The sequence below is a fragment of the Lipotes vexillifer genome, unplaced genomic scaffold (assembly GCF_000442215.2).
Source record: "Lipotes vexillifer unplaced genomic scaffold, Lipotes_vexillifer_v1.1 scaffold1242, whole genome shotgun sequence".
Taxonomy (NCBI): Eukaryota; Metazoa; Chordata; class Mammalia; order Artiodactyla; family Lipotidae; genus Lipotes; species Lipotes vexillifer.
Window position 1 is genome coordinate 835,340 of NW_006793169.1, and position 19,173 is coordinate 854,512.

At 39.7% G+C, this 19,173-nt stretch overlaps 1 protein-coding gene across 1 annotated transcript in view; it reads right to left on the bottom strand.

The window, feature by feature from the left end:
* The window catches only part of CASP8AP2 (caspase 8 associated protein 2), a 38,216-nt gene that overhangs the window by 15,638 nt on the left and 3,405 nt on the right, over positions 1-19,173 (bottom strand). Inside the window, exons 2-3 of the mRNA XM_007466261.1 lie at positions 5,244-5,326; positions 2,630-2,698 (exon numbers count right to left, since the gene is read on the bottom strand). Coding sequence (XP_007466323.1) covers positions 2,630-2,698; positions 5,244-5,298 — 124 coding nt within the window. The 5' untranslated portion in view covers positions 5,299-5,326. The remainder of the gene's footprint in view (positions 1-2,629; positions 2,699-5,243; positions 5,327-19,173) is intronic.

The following is a 19,173-nucleotide window of genomic DNA, read 5'->3' on the forward strand; positions in this document are numbered from 1 at the left end:
TATAACTGAACCACTTTACTGTACACTTGAAACTAACACAACATTATAAATCAACTATATTTCAATAAAAATTTTTTTTAAAAACCTGAAACCATAAAATGCCTAGAAAAAAATATATATGGGGGTAAGCTTCTGGACATTGGTCTTGGCAATAATTTTCTGAATTTGACACCAAGAGCAAAGGCAAAAGGAAAAAATAAAAGGTGGACTACATCAAACTAAAAGGCTTCTTTCTGCACAGCAAAGGAAATCATTAACAAAATAAAAAGACAACTTACGGAACGGGAGAAAATGCTTGCAATTTTTATATACATATATATATCTGATTAGAAGTTAATATCCAAAAATATATAAAGAATTCACACAACTCAACAGAAAAAAACTAAAAAATGGGCAGAGGAACTGAATAGACATTTTTCCAAAGAAGACATAAATGGCCAACAGGAACATGAAAAGGTACTTAACATCACAAATCATCAGGGAAATGCAAATCAAAACCACAATGAGGTATCATCTCACACTTATCAGAATGGCTATCATCAAAAATACAACAGGCGGGCTTCCCTGGTGGTGCAGTGGTTGAGAGTCCACCTGCCGATGCAGGGGACATGGGTTTGTGCCCCGGTCCAGGAGGATCCCACATGCCGCGGAGCGGCTGGGCCCGTGAGCCATGGCTGCTGAGCCTGTAGGTCCAGAGCTTGTGCTCTGCAACGGGAGGGGCCACAGCAGTGAGAGGCCGGCATGCCGCAAAAAAAAAAAAAAGAAAAACCACAGGGCTTCCCTGATGGCGCAGTGGTTGAGAGTCCGCCTGCCGATGCAGGGGACACGGGTTTGTGCCCCAATCTGGGAAGTGAGCCATGGCTGCTGAGCCTGCGCGTCCGGAGCCTGTGCTCCACAATGGGAGAGGGCACAACAGTGAGAGGCCCACGTACCGCAAAAAAAAAAAAAACAACAGTTAAGTATTAGCGAAGATGTGGAAAAAAGGGAACGCTTGTACACTGTTGGTGGGAATCTAAATTGGTATAGCTACCATCAAAAACAGAAGTTCCTCAAAAAATTAAAAATAGAACTATCATATGATCCAGCAACCCCAGTTCTGGGTATATATTCAAAGGAAATAAAAATTGAATCTCAGATATCTGCACTCCTCTGTTCACTGCAGTGAACAATACCTAAGATATGGAAACAACCTAGGCGTCCACCAACAGAAAAAGGAATAAAGATGTGGTATATGTGGGTGCATATATGTATGTATACATGTGCGTGTGTGTAAATGCATGTGCATATATAAATATAATGGAATATTATTCAGCCATGAAAAAGGACACTCTGTTATTTGCGACAGCAAGGATGAAACTTGAGGGCATTATGCTAAGTGAAATAAGTCAGAGAGAGAAAGACAAATACTATACAATATCACATGTGGAATCTAAAAAAATCCAAATGCATAGAAACAGACACTAAAATGATAGTTACCAAGGGCTGGGTGTGGGGGAAAAGAGGAGATGTTGATCAAAGAGTACAAACTTCCAGCTATAAGACAAATAAATTCTGGGGATCTTGTATACAGCATAGTGATTACAGTTAATAAGACTATATTATACGATCAAAAGTTGCTAAGAGACTAGATCTTAAATAGATGGTAATCATGTGACGCTATGCAGGTGTTAGCTAATGCTATGGTGGTAATCATTTTGCAATATTTAAGTGTATAAAATCAATATACTGTACATCTTAAACTTACTTAATGTATATATGTCAATTATAGCTCAATAAAGCTGGGGTAAAAAGAAAAATACATGTGTTAGGCTTTTTGACATACTGTCTACCTCTACCCAAAGGGCTCTACAATTCTCCATCTCCTGCATTTCATCCAAATCTATACTGATTTCACAGATTAGAATTGGAAAACCAATTTACCTAAATTTGTCAACAAATCAGGTGTAAGGATCACATTTGTTCGAAGCTTTAGAAGATTTGATTACAGAAAGGTTTTCTCATTTGGACAGGTCATTAGACTCTCGGCATATCACACACCTACTGATACATTTGAAAATATTTATAGTAACTACCCTTTTCAAAAGTTCTAATATCATGTAGCCTGTGACAGTATGTGTGGTAATATAGGTAGAAATCACCATTAGTTCCATTTTCAATGGTACAAAATATTTTTGTACAAGGTCCAATTAAATCTGAGACCTAGGGGCTTCCCTGGTGGCGCAGTGGTTGAGAGTCCGCCTGCCGATGCAGGAGACACGGGTTCGTGCCCCAGTCTGGGAGGATCCCACATGCCACGGAGCGGGCTGGGCCCGTGAGCCATGGCCGCTGAGCCTGTGCGTCCGGAGCCTGTGCTCCGCAACGGGAGAGGCCACAACAGTGAGAGGCCCGCGTACCGCAAAAAAAAAAACAAAAAAAAACTGAGACCTAGATGAAAAACAAACCTAAAGCCTAGTTTATTCTATTGATCAAGCTTTGGGCAAAAATATAATTACCTGAGTATAATGATTTCAAAGAACAGGCAGATTGTTGAGGAGCTATGAGTTACTCCAGGAATTGTTAACAACAACATAAACACTTCCAACAGACTGACCAAACAAAACGAAAGTATTTTATTATAGAATTTACATACCAGAAACAGCACTGTCCAACCCAGCATATATGTCCAAAGAACCTTCATCATTATTTTTAAGAGGAGAAGCTGCAAAAAAATATCAAAGACTAGTTAAAACTGACTCTATGCACTTAGTGGAGTTTTTCTATGCTGACTCTGAAGGACCAGAAAAAGACTTTATTAGTCCAGTGTCAAAAAAGAAAATTGTTTAGAAGCTTTTGTACATCCTTATAAACACACACATCTTAGTACACAGGTTTAGACTTAAAAACTCACTTTCAAAAACAAGCTAGTAGGGGCAGGTGTGGGGGTGGTGGTGGTGGGATGAACTGGGAGATTGGGATTAACATATATACACCAGTATGTATAAAATTGATAATAAGAACCTGCTGTATAAAAAAATAAAATAAAATAAAATTCAAATATAAAAAAAAGGAAGGAAAAAACCCAACGCTAGTAAGAAGGTTACAACTCCAATAATAGCAGAATAGGTTCTATCAGGACAATCTTCCTGCAAAAACTATAAACTCTAAACAAAATATTAAAAGCTATCTGCAGTCAACGCTCTACCACTAGACTTATTGTGATTTCGCAATATATACAAATATGGAATTATTACATTTTATATCTGAAACTACTATAATGTTATATATAAATTGTACCTAAATTAAAAAAAGAAAAAAGAAAAAAATAGTAATCTGAAGAACTAAAGAGCAATCTAAAGCAGGCAAAAACTGGAGAGGAGATGACACCTGAAAGAAGAAAACAGCACTGCATGAATTCCCTATCCCCCTTTTATTACAAGTTTTTGTGGAACGATAGGCTCTAGCTGGAGCCACACTTGGCAGTGAAAACTCAGATGGAAACTTCTAGTCTTGATAGCTTAAAGAAACAGAGAAAAAACTTTGGGGGTGATAACAGCAACTAGAAAGAGGAAATCCAGAGTGCCACAGAGAGGACTCCTCAAATTGTACCCAAATCTGAATGACCCCCAAATTACACATGTAAAGGTTAGAACTCCCAAAAATCCAGCTAAAGCTAAAGAAAGCTGAACAGAGATTTCAGCTGCTGTTCACCACAGGGAAGACAGAAGATTAAGTTCAATCAAGATAAATACCTGCTAAAATTAAAAACACCAGCACTTTTCAGAGGAATATAACAGAATCCAATGTCTCTATAACATTTACAATGTCCAGAATGCAATGCAAAATTACTCATTGGAAATCTTGGTAGAGAAATAAAAACAACTACAAGAACCAAATGAAAATTCTAAAACTGAAAGTACAATATCTAATGTAAAAAATTCAACAGAAGAGCCAGAGCAAGCTTGAAGATAGATCAATAAATTATTCAAATGGAAAAACAGAGAGAAAAAGATTAAAAAAGAGAGAGAGAACAATCTTACTAACTTATAGTATATCAAAAGTTCTCACATACTATATAACCAGAGTCCCAGAAGAAAAGAGACAATGAGGAGGAAAATGATACTAGATCCTAGAAGGACAAAAATGGTAAATAACTGAGTAAATATAAAAGACTAATATTTCATCTTAATTGCTTTTAATTCCTCTTAATTTCTTTAAGATACATACAACAGTTTAAAATAAAAATTACAGCACGGTATCAAGGGGTTCACGACATCTTTAACATAAAGGGATGGATGGAGGTTAAACACAACAATATGTACAAGATTATACAACTTACATAAAAAGATTCTTACATTTAAATAAGTAGACTGCAAAATGTTAAAGATGTATATTGCAATCCCTTCAGAAACCAATTGTAAAAAATAATGCAGAGGTGTAGCCAAAAAGCTAATATATAAATTAGAATGGAATTCTTAAATATATTCAAATAATATTTGAAAGAAGGCAAGAAAATCAGAGAGAACAAAAACTGATGAGACAAACTAAAATTTTAAAATGATAGAGGGACTTGCCTGGTGGCGCAGTAGTTAAGAATCTGCCTGCTCATGCAGGGGACATGAGTTCAAGCCCTGGTCTGGGAAGATCCCACATGCTGTGGAGCAACTAAGCCCATGAGCCACAGCTACTGAGCCTGCGCTCTAGAGCCTGTGAGCCACAACTACTGAGCCCGCGTACCACAACTACTGAAGTCCACACGCCTAGAGCCCACGCTCTGCAACAAGAGAAGCGACCGTAATGGGAAGCCTGAGCACTGCAACAAAGAGTAGCCCCCCTCGCCTCAACTAGAGAAAGCCCACATGCAGCAACGAAGACTGAACACAACCAAAAAATAATTAATTAATTTGTAAAAGTAAAGTAAAATGATAGATCTAAATCCAATCACAATAATAAAGGACACTATTGGGTTAACTGGTAAAACTGGTATAAAGATGGTAGATTAAATAAAATTACAGTATTAGTGTTAAATTTACTGAAATTGATAATTATGCTGTTCTTATGTAAGAAAACCAACTTTTTCTTGTGACATACCCACTGAAGTATTTGGAGGTAAAGGACCATAATGTATACAACTTAGTATCAAATGGGTCAGGAAAAAATTGTGTGTGTGTGTGTGTGTGTGTGTGTGTGTGTGTGTGTGTGTGTTTAAAGAAAAAAGTAATAAATAAATAAGTAAACTTAGAAAGACAATTAAAATGAGCTCTTACCAGAAAAGACATCAAATAAACTTGTTCCATCACCATTTTCATCATCTGCTGCCATGATCCTATTTCTTTTTGATAGTCGCCATCTAAAGTATTAAATATAAATATTCTCCACTGTTAAAATCAACCTCACAATTCAGAGACTAAACTTAGCTTTAAGTTAAAAGACAACTTTCAAATTTGGACACACTGACAATGTTCATTCTATTGTGATTTTTTTTTTTTTAATATCTAACATTTTCCAAAAGCTAAAACCAGAAAACAAAAATCTTAAACTTGCTGACATGGTTAACCCATGCCACAAAGTAAATGATGCTAATTTTATAAAGTAGACCAAAATAGAAATTAACTTGTATACTTAAATAAGCCAACTATCATAAAAGTGCAACTATATGGTGAGTTCTGTGAGTCCTCTTAGCAAATCATCAAATCTGGTGGTGATCTTGGGGACTCTAGACACACGTGTTTTCACCAATAAGGGAGTAAGATGGGCAAAGAGCAGAGAGTTCGATACTATACTAGGTTGGTAAAGGTGTGGGGGAAGAGTGATGTACATACTCTAATACATCAAGTGTATACTGGTACAAGCTCTATGAAGGCAATATGGCAATAGCTATCAAGTTTCTAAATGCAAACACTCTTTGACCCAACAATTTCACATCTAGTAATTTGCTCTACAGATATACAAGCACATGATTACAAAAATGTGTATACCAGAATATTCAATGTAGCACTGTTTGTACCAGCAAGACTAGTAGCAATGTAAGAATCCAAAGCAGTAAAAAAAAAAAAAAAAATCTGACTTATCTGACATTCTCCATTCTGCCCGTAAAATACATGAATGTTGCCTATGGTCAGAGAACTATGGCCACTGTGGCTCCTTGGGGTCACTAAGGCTACCTGTGCCTGCACACTTCTGCTCCCACCAACTGAGATATTCACTTACCAACAACCAGGTGCATTTATTATCAAACCCAATTATGTTTATTTCCTTATTTTTCTAAGTAGTAGTATGATGAAAGATTACATTACCAAAGGGAGTTATTTTCCAGTGAAAACTAGGCTGAATGTTCTGGAAAGACTAAAAGGCGAGTAGCAAGACACTTACAGTTGCTGCCAAATCAAGTAAGGGTGAGATAATCCAAAATACTGGAAAAGAAAATCTAGTCTGTACTCTGACTGACTCAGAAGTATCGAATTTCTTACTCTAATGAAGAAAGTGCTGGAAATCATAAGCAACGTCTTATGGGTGTGCAAGAAAGAAGTCAGAACTCTAACCATTGGATGTATACTCAAAGAAAAGGTCGTGGTTCTACCACAACAAATACAATTTATATATTATTCCTTTGAATAAAATTAAGGTATATGTGTATCTTTTTTTCTTCATTCCCCACATTCCCCATTTTTTCCAAATAGCTGAGTTGATTAATCAACTGTTAAAATATAGCTTGTGCAATAATTACAAAAGGCACAAATGGCATAATAACATTTGGCAAATAACACAAATGACTCTTGGTAAAGCAAAACTCAACTGATGGAGCAGAAACTCATAGGCTTCCTGACGGTAATCAACTCCTAGCTGTAAAGTGTCACATGGAGAGGGGAGCATCAGTCAATGGGTTTTTTACAAAATGGAGATCAATTAATCTAAAGATTTGGTTAAAAAGATGATTTGGTTAAACTGATCAAATAGATCAAAGCTTTCATTGCATACCATTTCACACAGTTTTAGTTTTTACTACTAAAAAAAGATTCTACTTGTCTTGGTAAATTAAAACTGGGAAATACAAAAGATCTAACAAATCCTGGATCTTTTGTTCCTCATCTGTCTTAAATTTTCTCCAATTGTTCACGGGATCTTTGTCTCCAAACCTTAATTTCTAGGCCCCTATCACCAAATAAATAAATAAATAAATAAATGAATAAATAAATAAAAATTACTTATAAATTTAAGAGAAAGTGACCATTTCTAGGTCACATCAGATGAAGCATTATGAGATCTTCAAAACTGTTTCTGAGAATAATATATACACATAGTAACATAAAGAAGTTGTCAAAAGAATATATGTGGTTTCTCACTATGTACTATACATAAAGTTAAAGGAACTGTGGCAATTATGATGTCTCTTTATTCCATATCTACCCTGTGTGATAATGGAGGTAGGCCTTGCAAATATTTCTCTTTTGCTAACTGGTGCTACGTACAGCCTTGTCACTCGAGAGTGCTGGAGGGAGACTGGAAAGGAAGCCAGTTTCTCCTCCTAGTTTCAGTGTGCCTGGCTAGCCAGGCTCCTGCAGGGCAAGCTTTCTCCAGCATTCAGTTCCCGCAGTAGACAGTTTCTCCAGCACTAGGTTCCTGCAAGGGCACAATTTTTCTGTATGCTTGCCTCCTATACGTAAGGTTGCTATTACAATGGGCGCCTGCAGGACACAGCTTTCTCCTGCTAGGCTCATGGAGAGGGCAGCTTCTCTAACTCTTGGATCCCACAGCACCTGACAGCCAGCAGCACCCAGGAGCTTCCCCATGCACCTCCTGACCAGATTCAAAGGAAGGTCACTAGAAAGGCACTTAGCAACTTCTCCACCATCCAATTAGCCCTGGCCACACTCTTTCCAATGAGGGGGAGACAGCTCTTCTTTGGATGATCTATCTCAGCCCCTTTTAAAGGTGTGGCTGATCCTTACATCTGCTATTCCTACATTCCTTAGGGTTATCTTTAACTCTTTACTAACCAATTCCCAGTTATTCCAACCTCTGTTAATAATTCTTTATACTAAGCTTTCTCTTTTCAAATTACCATGTGGTTTTTGTCTGCTGATTGGACCTTGTCTGATACAGGTAAGCAGTCACAATAGAGGTTTTAACACACCCTTCTCTGCTAATAAAGCAGTTAAAGAGATTTAAAGATACAGCTCTGAACACAAAATTGACAGGTTTGATCTGATGATTTTTACTGATATATTACCTACAGTAAAAGAACTTATATTACTTTCAAGCATATTTATAAAAACTGACAGTATATCACAATAGAGTTAGTTTCAACAAATTTCATAAAAGTGTTTTATCAATAAAATTTGAAATTAACAGTGCATTTTCAAATTTCCCAATTCCTTTGGAAACTTACAAACATAGGTCAAAGAACAAACATTAATGGAAACTGGGAAATACATAGAACTAAATAACAATGAATACACCACAGAACAAAATATTTGTGGGGTACAATCAAAATAGTACTTTTAGAGGAAAAGTTATAGCATTAAATAAATTTATAGGAAAAGAATACAAAATACTGAGGTCAACATCCAACTCAAGAAAAAGAACAAAGTAAACTGAAAGAAAGAAATACATGAAAAAGAGAAATTAATAAAAAGAAACAAACACTATAAAGATGAGTAAAAATAAACACTGGCTCTTTGAAAAGACAAATCAAATAGGCATATGCCTGGCAAAACTAATAAAGAAAAAGAAAGAAGGCACAAACATTAGGAATAAAAAAAGAGTGACAGCTTCACATATATCAGAGATTAAGTTATTAACAAAATATATTTGAAAGTTCAATGAAATGGATAGTTTTTTAGAAAAATGTAACTTGCCAAAACTGACTGAAGAAGAAACAGAAAATATGTACACATCTAGGAGGATTAAATTATTTGGTACAGTAATTAATCTACTCATAAAGAAACTACTAAACCCAGACAGTTTTACAGGTGAACCCTATCATACCTTCAAAGAACAGATAAACCATAATCTATTCCAGACAACATATAGGAAAAAAAGAAGGCTGAGAGACAAATATGTTTATTAGGTTAGTATAGTCTAGACATCAAAACTGGGCAAAGACAGGGCAAAACAGGAAAATTACAAGACAGGAAAACTATAAGTCAATCTTTCTTATGAACATAGAAATAGCCTTTAAAAAAATTAGCCAGCTGCAGCCAGCAAGACATTAAACAAAAAACAAAAACAAAAATACACTACGGACAAGTAAGATTTATCCCCAACAATGCTAGGATAGTATAGCGTTAAAAACTCAATTCATATAAGCACTGTCTTCTAGTTGATAAAGTTGCTTCCCAGCAGGGTATGAGTTGTTAGTTCTGATACTGTTATATGTGTATATTGGAATTGAACAATTTAAATAGATGGGTGGTAGATGGTGGGAGCCAGGTTTCTTGCTACTGAAGTGGAAGGTTACAGAAAAGCAAGAGAACACACTAAAAATGATCCCTGTGGTAATGGATTATAGTTGAAGACATCAGTAAGAACTCACATTTAACTTAACATAGATATAGATGATTATATACAGAAATATTTACAGGTATATGTATATACATCAATTAGTAGACACATATGTACTATTTCTTTGCTCCACCAGCAAAGTAGCAATAAGCACAACGAGTATCCATATCTTGGCTTCTAATACTATTCTCCATTAAGATGGACCAGGGTTTCTTGAAAAAATGGCTGATTCTAAGACAAGGGCAGAAAAGGCACAAGATGAACACGGAGCATCTTACAGTGCAAGAAAGTAAGGAAGTGTCAAAAAAAAAAAAAAGAAAAGAAACTAACAGAGGTATGTCAAAGAGGCACTGGAACCAACTGAGTTTTCAATAGCCAAAGCTGGAACAATTTGAGCAACAAATTAAAGTAGCACTGGATTATAACCCAAAGCATAAAATAAACATACATGGTCCACACTGATATAAGTAAATTAGTAAATGGAGAAGAAACAAATCTTCCATGTAGAATTCCAAATAAATTATGTTGATATTCCACTCTAAAGCAGGCAGGGCCTAATTTCCCACTCCTCAAATGAGGGCTGTGCACTGTGACTTATTTCCAAAGAGTAGAGTATGGAATTGGGTGGGGGGCTAACTTTATGGTGAAGAAACCTGACAAACATTACTTCAGTCAAAGGATCAAGCCAACATCAACAGTCATAAATCATGTTGACAATATGTACTCTTGATATGATATGATGAAAATGGCACTTTACCTTTGATCTTCCCAAAACCCATAACCTCAGTCTAATGATGAGATAAACATCAAATTCTAATTAGAGGAGCATCCTACAATATACCTGTCTAGTACTCCTCAAAACTGCTAAGGACACCAAAAACAAGGAATGAGAGAAAATGCCACAGTCGAGAAGAGCCCAAGAAGACATGACAACTAAATGTAACATGGTGTACTGAAACAAAAAAAAGGATAGATATTGGGTAAAAATAAAGGAAATCTGAATAAACTATGGACTTCAATTAATAATAATGTATCGGGGCTTCCCTGGTGGCGCAGTGGTTGAGAGTCTGCCTGCCAATGCAGGGGACACGGGTTCGTGCCCCCGTCCGGGAAGATCCCACGTGCCGCGGAGCGGCTGGGCCCGTGAGCCATGGCCGCTGAGCCTGCGCGTCCGGAGCCTATGCTCCGCAACGGCAGAGGCCACAACAGTGAGAGGCCCGCGTACCGCAAAAAAAAATAAAATAAAATAAAAAAATAATAATAATGTATCAATTTTTTCATTAATTATAAGAAGTTATCGTAAGATATTAATAGCAGTGAAAACTGGGGGGTGTAGGGTGACATATGGGGATTTTCTTCCTAATTTTTCTGTAAATCTAAAACTGATCCAATAGTAGTCTACTAACTAAAAATTAGTATATTTCATGCTGGATTAGAAAAGAAAAAATATGATCATCTCAACATCTGCATAGGAAGGGCATATGATAAAGTTCAACACTAACTTTCAGCAAAGTTGGAGTTTATGAAAGTTTAAGATGGGGCCTTACAGGAATTCCTTTGCGGTCCAGTGGTTAGGACTCCGACTCTATGCTTCCACCGCAGGGGGCACGGGTTCGAGAACTAAGATCCCACATGCTGGGCAGTGTGGCCAAGAAGAAAAAGATGGGAACTTTCATAAACTGATAGAAGACATATTTCTACTAAAAAAAACCCCAAAACCTCTCACACTGGGACTTCCCTGGTGGCACAGAGGTTAAGAGTCCACCTGCCAATGCAGGGTACATGGGTTCGAGCCCTGGTCTGGAAAGACCCCACATGCCGCCGAGCAGCTAAGCCCATGCACCATAACTACTGAGCCTGTGCTCTAGAGCCCACGAGCCACAACTACTGAGCCTGTGTGCCACAACTACTGAAGCCCACGTGCCTAGAGCCCATGCTCCAGAACAAGAGAAGCCACCGCAATGAGAAGCCCGTGCACCGCAATGAAGAGTAGCCCCCGCTCGCCACAACTAGAGAAAGCCCGTGTGCATCAACAAAGACCCAATGCAGCCAAAAATAAATAAATAAATTTATTTAAAAAAACAAAACGCTCACGTTAATCTTCATGCATGATGTTAAAACCACAGAAGCATCTCCTTCAAAGTCAAGCTTGCTTCTGTTAGCAAAACGAGTAAAACATGAAATGAGACAGAACTGGAAAGGAACAAACAAAGCTGCCATTATTCACACTATGATCACCTATACAGAAAATCTACAAATTATTAGAACTGGTAAGAGTTTCTCAAAGTCGCTGAATGTAAGATTATACACAAAAGCAACAGGTTTCCTATATGACAGAAAACAGTTTTTAAACATAACTGATAAGAAGATATTATTCACAACAACAAAACTATAAGGTACATAGGAATTAATCTAATACAAGACCTTTATGGAGAAAATAATAAAAGATCTAAATCAGGGATTTGAAAAGCTTTTCTTCTTCTTCTTCTTCTTCTTTTTTTTTTTTTTCTGGCCATGCCATGAGGCATGCGGGATCCTAGTTCCCCAACCAGGGATTGGACCTGGCCCCTACAGTGGAAGTGCAGAGTCCTAACCACTGGACCTCCAGGGACATCCCCTGAAAACCTTTTCTTCTTAAAGGGTCAGGAAGTAGGCATTTTATGCTTGTAGACCATCTGGTCTGTCACAAGGACTTAACTGCTGCTGTAGCTCCAAAACAACCATAGACAACTCGTAAATGAATAGAGGCAGCTGTGTTCCAATAAAACTTTATTTACAAGAACAGGCAGCCTACCTCTGCTCTAAATAAATGACAAAATATGTCTCAATCATTTTTAGGAAAACTCAACATCAAGGTTGGCAATTCTCCCTAACTTTATCTATAAACTCAATGCAATCCCAAACTTAACAAGCTGACCATAAAATTCAAATTGAAGTGCAAAGGGCCTAGGAGAGTCAGGACATATTCTATTTTGATGGGGAGAGAGTAAATTTTTTATTGAAGTATAACATAAAAATAGAAAAAAGCCCAAACATAAGTAGACAGTCCTATATTTTTCACATACTGAACACATCCATGGAATTACCACTCAGATCAAGAAACAGACCATTACCAGCACCCTAGAAGTACTCCTTGGGCCCCCTTAAAGCCACTATCCCCTCCAAACTGCTGGCAAAAATGTGTGGAGAATAAAAACATACACATTGCCGAGGACTTGCTTGGTAGGAGGGGAAGGACTTGCATGTCAATGGAGGAGAGGGAGGTATCTGGGGAGATCTCTGTAGATTCCAAATGAGAATATTAACCTTGGAGGAAAGGCAGACATGGAGAACTGTAAATAAAACAGCCTAGTTGAAACAGACCTCAGAACAGGATTGGGAGACAAAACTAAAATTTCATTAGTGTCAAACAGAAGATACTAAATGTCAAACCAACATATCTGGTCTTGAACTTCCAGAAGATAAGAGCACTGAAGGTTTGTGAGTTAGTACATTGATATAAAGAAAGGAAAGAGGAAGACTAATTTGTGGAATGAACTGGAAAGACAAAAGTGTAGGAAAAGAAACTGGGAGGGAGGCTACTATAAAAGTCCACATGATAAGACTTAACCCAAGACGGAGACAGTCAGAACGAAAAGAGTGATTACATGAGGCATAATAATGGAAGAAAGTAAATTATGTAAGCGCCTGGATATGGAAAATATAAACTATCAACTCCTGCCTCAATTCACTCTCAAGCTAAAAGCTTCCATTATCTTTGACTCTTTCTTAGCACCACACTCACTTTCAAGCAGTCACAAATTCTTAGTGATTTTTAAATCTCTCAAATTAGTGTCTCCTTTGCACTGCCACTGTTCCAGTTTCAGATACAATTATTTCTCACTTAAATTATTATAAAAGTCTCCTAGCTAGTTTCTACACTACCAATATCTTTTTCCTCTTACCATTTTCCACACTGAGGCCAAAATTAACCCTTTTTAATGTTTAGCCTGTGTTTCTCTCCCAGGTCAGAAACCTTCAACAGCTACCCCAAATAAAATTATCAAGTTGAGCTTCCCTAGAGCAGAACCCAAGGCCTTTCTAGAAATGTCTATCAGTGCTTTTCTATTTCTCACCGTTTCCCTCACACACTCCAGCCACAGCCACCACAGCACGTTTCTGTAACGCAAGTTAGCACATACATTATTGAGAAATACAGAAATGATGTCAGTAAAACCCAGAAATTATGTTGGTTCAGATGGGGTTCTTTCCCAGGATGTTAAAGTTTTGCACCATTAATGAACAGCAGTTAAACACAGCAAGCAAGAAGGAATCTAGTCCTGTACCTGCCACCCTTACCCTAGATACCCATCACTCCCCTTTCTTCCTCTAGTCTCAGTACAGCCGCAGGCTCTGTCTTGCATGCGCTTAAGCTTGGTTTCCCTCAATCTTTGTGGGAGGGAGGATGGGGGACAAAGCCAAACACAAGGCAATGAGCCAGAGCCATCCAGTCCACCATCACAAGATTTCACATGAAGCCTGCATCTGCCTCTGTACCCACAACCTCTGACGTTTATGTCCCTCTTCTTGTTGCCGCAATCCTTCCTTATTCCTCCTTCCATCAAGCTATCTTCATCCCTATTTTTTCTTGAGGAAAAGACCTATATTTACTGAGATACTTATTTCCTAGGAATTTAACATGTCTTTTAACTGTGCCGATATTTTAATTACAATTGATATTGTTCCTGTTGCTGCTCCAGTAATATGAGTAGATAGGCTTTGAGTATTCTGCTCCTATTTTTCCCATAAACCCTGTCTTAGTGAGTGATTCTGCAGAAGTAAAGGTTTTTCAAGAATACATATAACATTAGAGCAGACATATCTGTACTTGCAGTTCCTGAAATATGCCATGTACTTCAGCTCCACAATATCTTGCCCGTTCTGTTTCCTCACCTGGACTGCTCATCCCCTTCCCAAACCCAGCTACCACACAAAAAATAAATAAATTAGGGACTTCCCTGGTGGCGCAGTGGTTGAGAGTCCACCTGCCAATGCAGGGGACACGGGTTCGAGTCCTGGTCTGGGAAGATCCCACATGCCGCGGAGCAACTAAGCCCGTGCACCACAACTACTGAGCCTGCGCTCTAGAGCCTGCGTGCCACAACCACTGAGCCCGCGAGCCACAACTACTGAAGCCCGCACGCCAAGAGCCCGTGCTCTGCAACGAGAGAAGCCAATGCAATGAGAAGCCCACGCACCGCAACATAAGAGTAGCCCCCGCTCACCACAGCTAGAGAAAGTCCACACGTAGCAATGAAGACCCAATGCAGCCAAAAAAACCCCACCTTTTTAGAGGCATAGTTAATTCCCAATCCCTTATGCTATCAACGTGCTGAACATGTCATTTTTGCATTTACCAATCTCTACTGGAATCATTTGCCTTCTAAAGTTTTCCTTAAACTTTAACGTGCAACAGAAAATCCTGGGGAAGTTTCGTAAGGCACAGCATTAAGATCACAATGCTTGTGATGCCTCCAGGGACTGCAGGCAGGGTCTGGCCCCTGCAAACTCCTCTCCCTGACTCTTCCTCTAGTGCCTCTTTCAGGTGCTCACATGCACATTGTTCCTTCCTGCCTCAGGAAATCTGCAGATGCTGTTCCTTCTACCTAAAAAAGGTCTTCACCTCCATCACCTAGTTCTCTCCCCTAAATCAGTTAGACTTCAGCTCAGTTGTCACTTCTTCCAGGAGATCCTCCCTGTCTCCTGTCCCCCTCTCTTCACCAGCCTGATGGGGCCATGGTAGGCCTATCCCAGGATCCCCAAGGACCTTCTAGGTTATGTTAAGGCATTTCCTCTTCTATCTAGAAGAGAACAGGGAGCCACCAAAGTGTTGCCAGCCAGGAAAGACAGGATCAAATATGCTGGTAGGTCTGGGGCTAGAGAATTATGAACAGCAGCAAGCAGCTTACTTGGGACACAGATGACCCTTGCTCAACAAACACTGGCCTCATCCTACCTCCCCAGGGGATCTCCAGTAATTCCCTATGGTAGTGTTTTCCAGAATGGGGCATGACTATCACTGGGGGCTCTAGGGATAATTTTAGTGGCATATAACCAAATATTTTTCAAAGATTAACATATTTATTTCAATGGGGATTCAAAAATAAAACTTGGATTCTAAACCCATGATTTCATGGCTATTATTGCTTAGGACAAACTTCATGTGGTTGATACTCAACTGATTAACTAAAGCTTGGGACCTCTTGCTCAAGTCAAACTTGCCAAGTACCCTGAAAAATCCCTCCACTTCTTTCTCTATACAACTCTCCTGCCTAAAATGTCCTTCCAACCCCCTGCTTTGGAAATTCTACATACCCTTCAAAGTCTCAGTTGAATCCCCGCTCAGCAAAGTGGCCTTCAATTAGGGTAGGAGATTGGCATAGTGGTTAAAAACTAAGGCTTACCAAATGTAAATTTTGGACTTTGGGTGATAATCAGGTATCAATGTACCAATGATTGTGTATCAATGATGTACAATGTTCACTAATTGTAACAAATGCAACACTCTGTTGTTAGATGTTGATAGAGGGAGGAAGTTGAAGCATATGCAAACACTCTGCATTTTTGCTCAATTTTGCTGTGAACTTAAAAATGCTCTAAAAAATAAAGTCTATGAAAAAAAAAAAAAGAAAAGAAAAACCTGGGGAACTTAAAACACAAGATTTGATGGGCCCATCTCCAAAGTTTCTGATTCAGCAGGTCTGAGATGAGGCTTGAGAATTGAATTTCTAAAAAGTTCGCACGTAATGCTGCTGGGGATCACACTCTGAGAACTATTATTTTAGACCAGTGCTGCCCAACAGAACTTTCTATGATGATAAAAAATGTTCTATATCTGAGCTGTCCAGTATGGTAGCTACTAGCCACATGTAGCTATTGAGTACATGAAATATGCACAGTGTGAATGACCGTTAGTTTCCTATTGCTGCTCTACCAAATGACCACAAACTTCATGGCTTAACACAAATTTATTACCTTACAGTTCTGGAGGTCAGAAGTCTCACTGGTCTAAAAATCAAGGTTCAGGAGGGCTGCATTCCTTCTGGAGGCTGTAGGGGAGAAACTGTTCTTTGCTCTTCCCAGCTTCTAGAAGCTGCTTATGTTCCTTTGCTGGTGGCTCCTTCCTTCTTCCACCTTCAAAGCCAATAGTGTGACATCTCACCCCTTGACCTCTGCTTCCATGGTCAGAGTTGCTCCCCTCTCCACCTTCCTCATGCTTCTGTCATCACATGGCCTTTCCTGTCACTTACTCTCCTGCTTCCCTCTTAAGAACCCTTATGATAATACTGGCCAACTGGATAATCCAGGATACTCTCCCCATTTCAAAATCCTAATCACATCTGCAAAGTTTATTTTTTGGGGGGGGGGGGGTGTGCCCACACCACGTGACTTGCGGGATCCCAGTTCCCCAACCAGGGATTGAACCCATGCCTCCTGCAGTGGAAGCAGAGTCCTAACCACTGGACCTCCAAGGAATTCCCTCCAAAGTTTCTTTTGCCACGTAAAGCAACATATTCATAGGTTCCTGGGATTAGAACATGGACATATTGGGGAATCCATTATTTGGCCTAACACACTGAGGTTGATGTTTATAAATTTTATTTATTTATTTGACTGTGTGGGGTTTTCGTTTCTGTGCGAGGGCTTTCTCTAGTTGCGGCGAGCGGGGACCACTCTTCATCGCGGTGCGCGGGCCTCTCACTGTCGCGGCCTCGCCTGTTGCGGAGCACAGGCTCCAGATGCGCAGGCTCAGTAGTTGTGGCTCGCGGGCCCAGTTGCTCTGCGGCATATGGGATCTTCCCAGACCAGGGCTCGAACCCGTGTCCCCTGCACTGGCAGCCAGATTCTCAACCACTGTGCCACCAGGGAAGCCCCGAGGTGGATGTTTAGACTGTAATTAATTTTAATTAATTTCAAGTTAAGGGACTTCCCTGGTGGTCCAGCAGTTAAGACTCCACGCTCCCAATGCAGGGGGCCTGGGTTTGATCCCTGGTCAGGGAACTAGATCCCACATGCCCCAACTAAAGATCCCGCACACTGCAAATAAGATCACACATGCCGCAGCTAAGACCCAGCGCAGCCAAAAAAAAAAAAAAAAAAAGGATGATTAAAAAAATTTTTTAAGTTACAGAGGGAATTCCCTCTTTAACTTTATTACAATTTAATTACAATTACAATTGTGGTTATTACAATTTAATAACACATAACTAGCTCTAAATGCTATTGGGCCCTTGTAAAAAGGTATCTGAATACTTTCCTAAGGTGACAAGCTCCTAGACATCACTATCTTATTTTCTACAACTGCAAAGCAGTTTGGATTAAACATTTGATGGGCAAACACAAGGAGGTCGGGATAGAGAGCAAGAACTGCCACAAAAAGTAGAGGTACCAGATCAGATTTACAGACTCCTCTGCTGCCCCTCAGGGCTTGAAAATTAGGATATGTTTGTACTAAAACACAAATCAACAGTCAGCAGTAAGATGCTAAAGTTAATAAACACATTCCTGTAAGTCCAAGCTCACCAAGTCCAAAACCAAAAAAGATCATCTTTCTGTCAACATTTGTCACCTCCTGACATTGCTACTTCTTTAAGTAGCATCCCTACTGATGCTACCACCCTACAACGCTTCTCCCACTTTTCCTCATTCTTGCTATCGAAATTTGTTTCAGAACCCCCACTATAGCTATCTAGCTATCTCCCCTCTCCAAACACAAGTTATACACAACAGTTCGGTTAGTTCTTCCAAAACAATGCTGCTCATCTCACTTCCTGCTCAAAAACTTTGTATTACTTCCCAATGTCTACTGAATAAAGTCAAGAAAGGCACCTACCTTTCTAGCCCTATCACTCACTATCCCAAGGTTTCCAAAACCCCAAGGTTCAGTGAAACTGGATTTGTGTTTGCAAACACACTTCCTGACACCATCTCCCCACATCTATCTAAGAGTCCACAAGCAAGCCTGGGTTTCAATACCCAGAGGTTAGAATGTGAGAATTGAGATTTTAGAAAAGTCCAGTGATATAATTACGATACTTGGACTTCATCCACTACGGAATGAGGGAACCACTGAAGGCTTTTAAAGCAGAGAAATATCATGATCAAACCTGCTTTTCACACGTTCAACTCTAGCAAGAAGAGTATAGAAAATATTAGTGGCAAGGGAGATAGAAAATGCTTTAAAACGTGCAGGAGAGGGGTTTGCCTGGTGCGGCAGTAGTTGAGAATTCGCCTGCCAATGCAGGGGACACGGATTCAAGCCCCGGTCCAGGAAGATCTCACATGCCGCAGAGCAACTAAGCCTGTGTGCCACAACTATTGAGCCTGTGCTCTAGAGCCCGCGAGCCACAGCTACTGAAGCCTGCATGCCTAGAGCCCGTGCTCCACAACAAGAGAAGACACAGCAATGAGAAGCCCACATACCGCAACTTAAGAGTAGCCCCCCCCCGCCCCGCAAGGGCTTCCCTAGTGGCGCAGTGGTTGAGAGTCCGCCTGCCTATGCAGGGGATGCGGGTTCGTGCCCCGGTCCGGGAGGATCCCACATGCCGCGGAGCGGCTGCGCCCGTGAGCCGTGGCTGCTGGGCCTGCGCGTCCGGAGTCTGTGCTCCGCAACAGGAGAGGCCACAGCAGTGAGAGACCCGCGTACCACAAAAA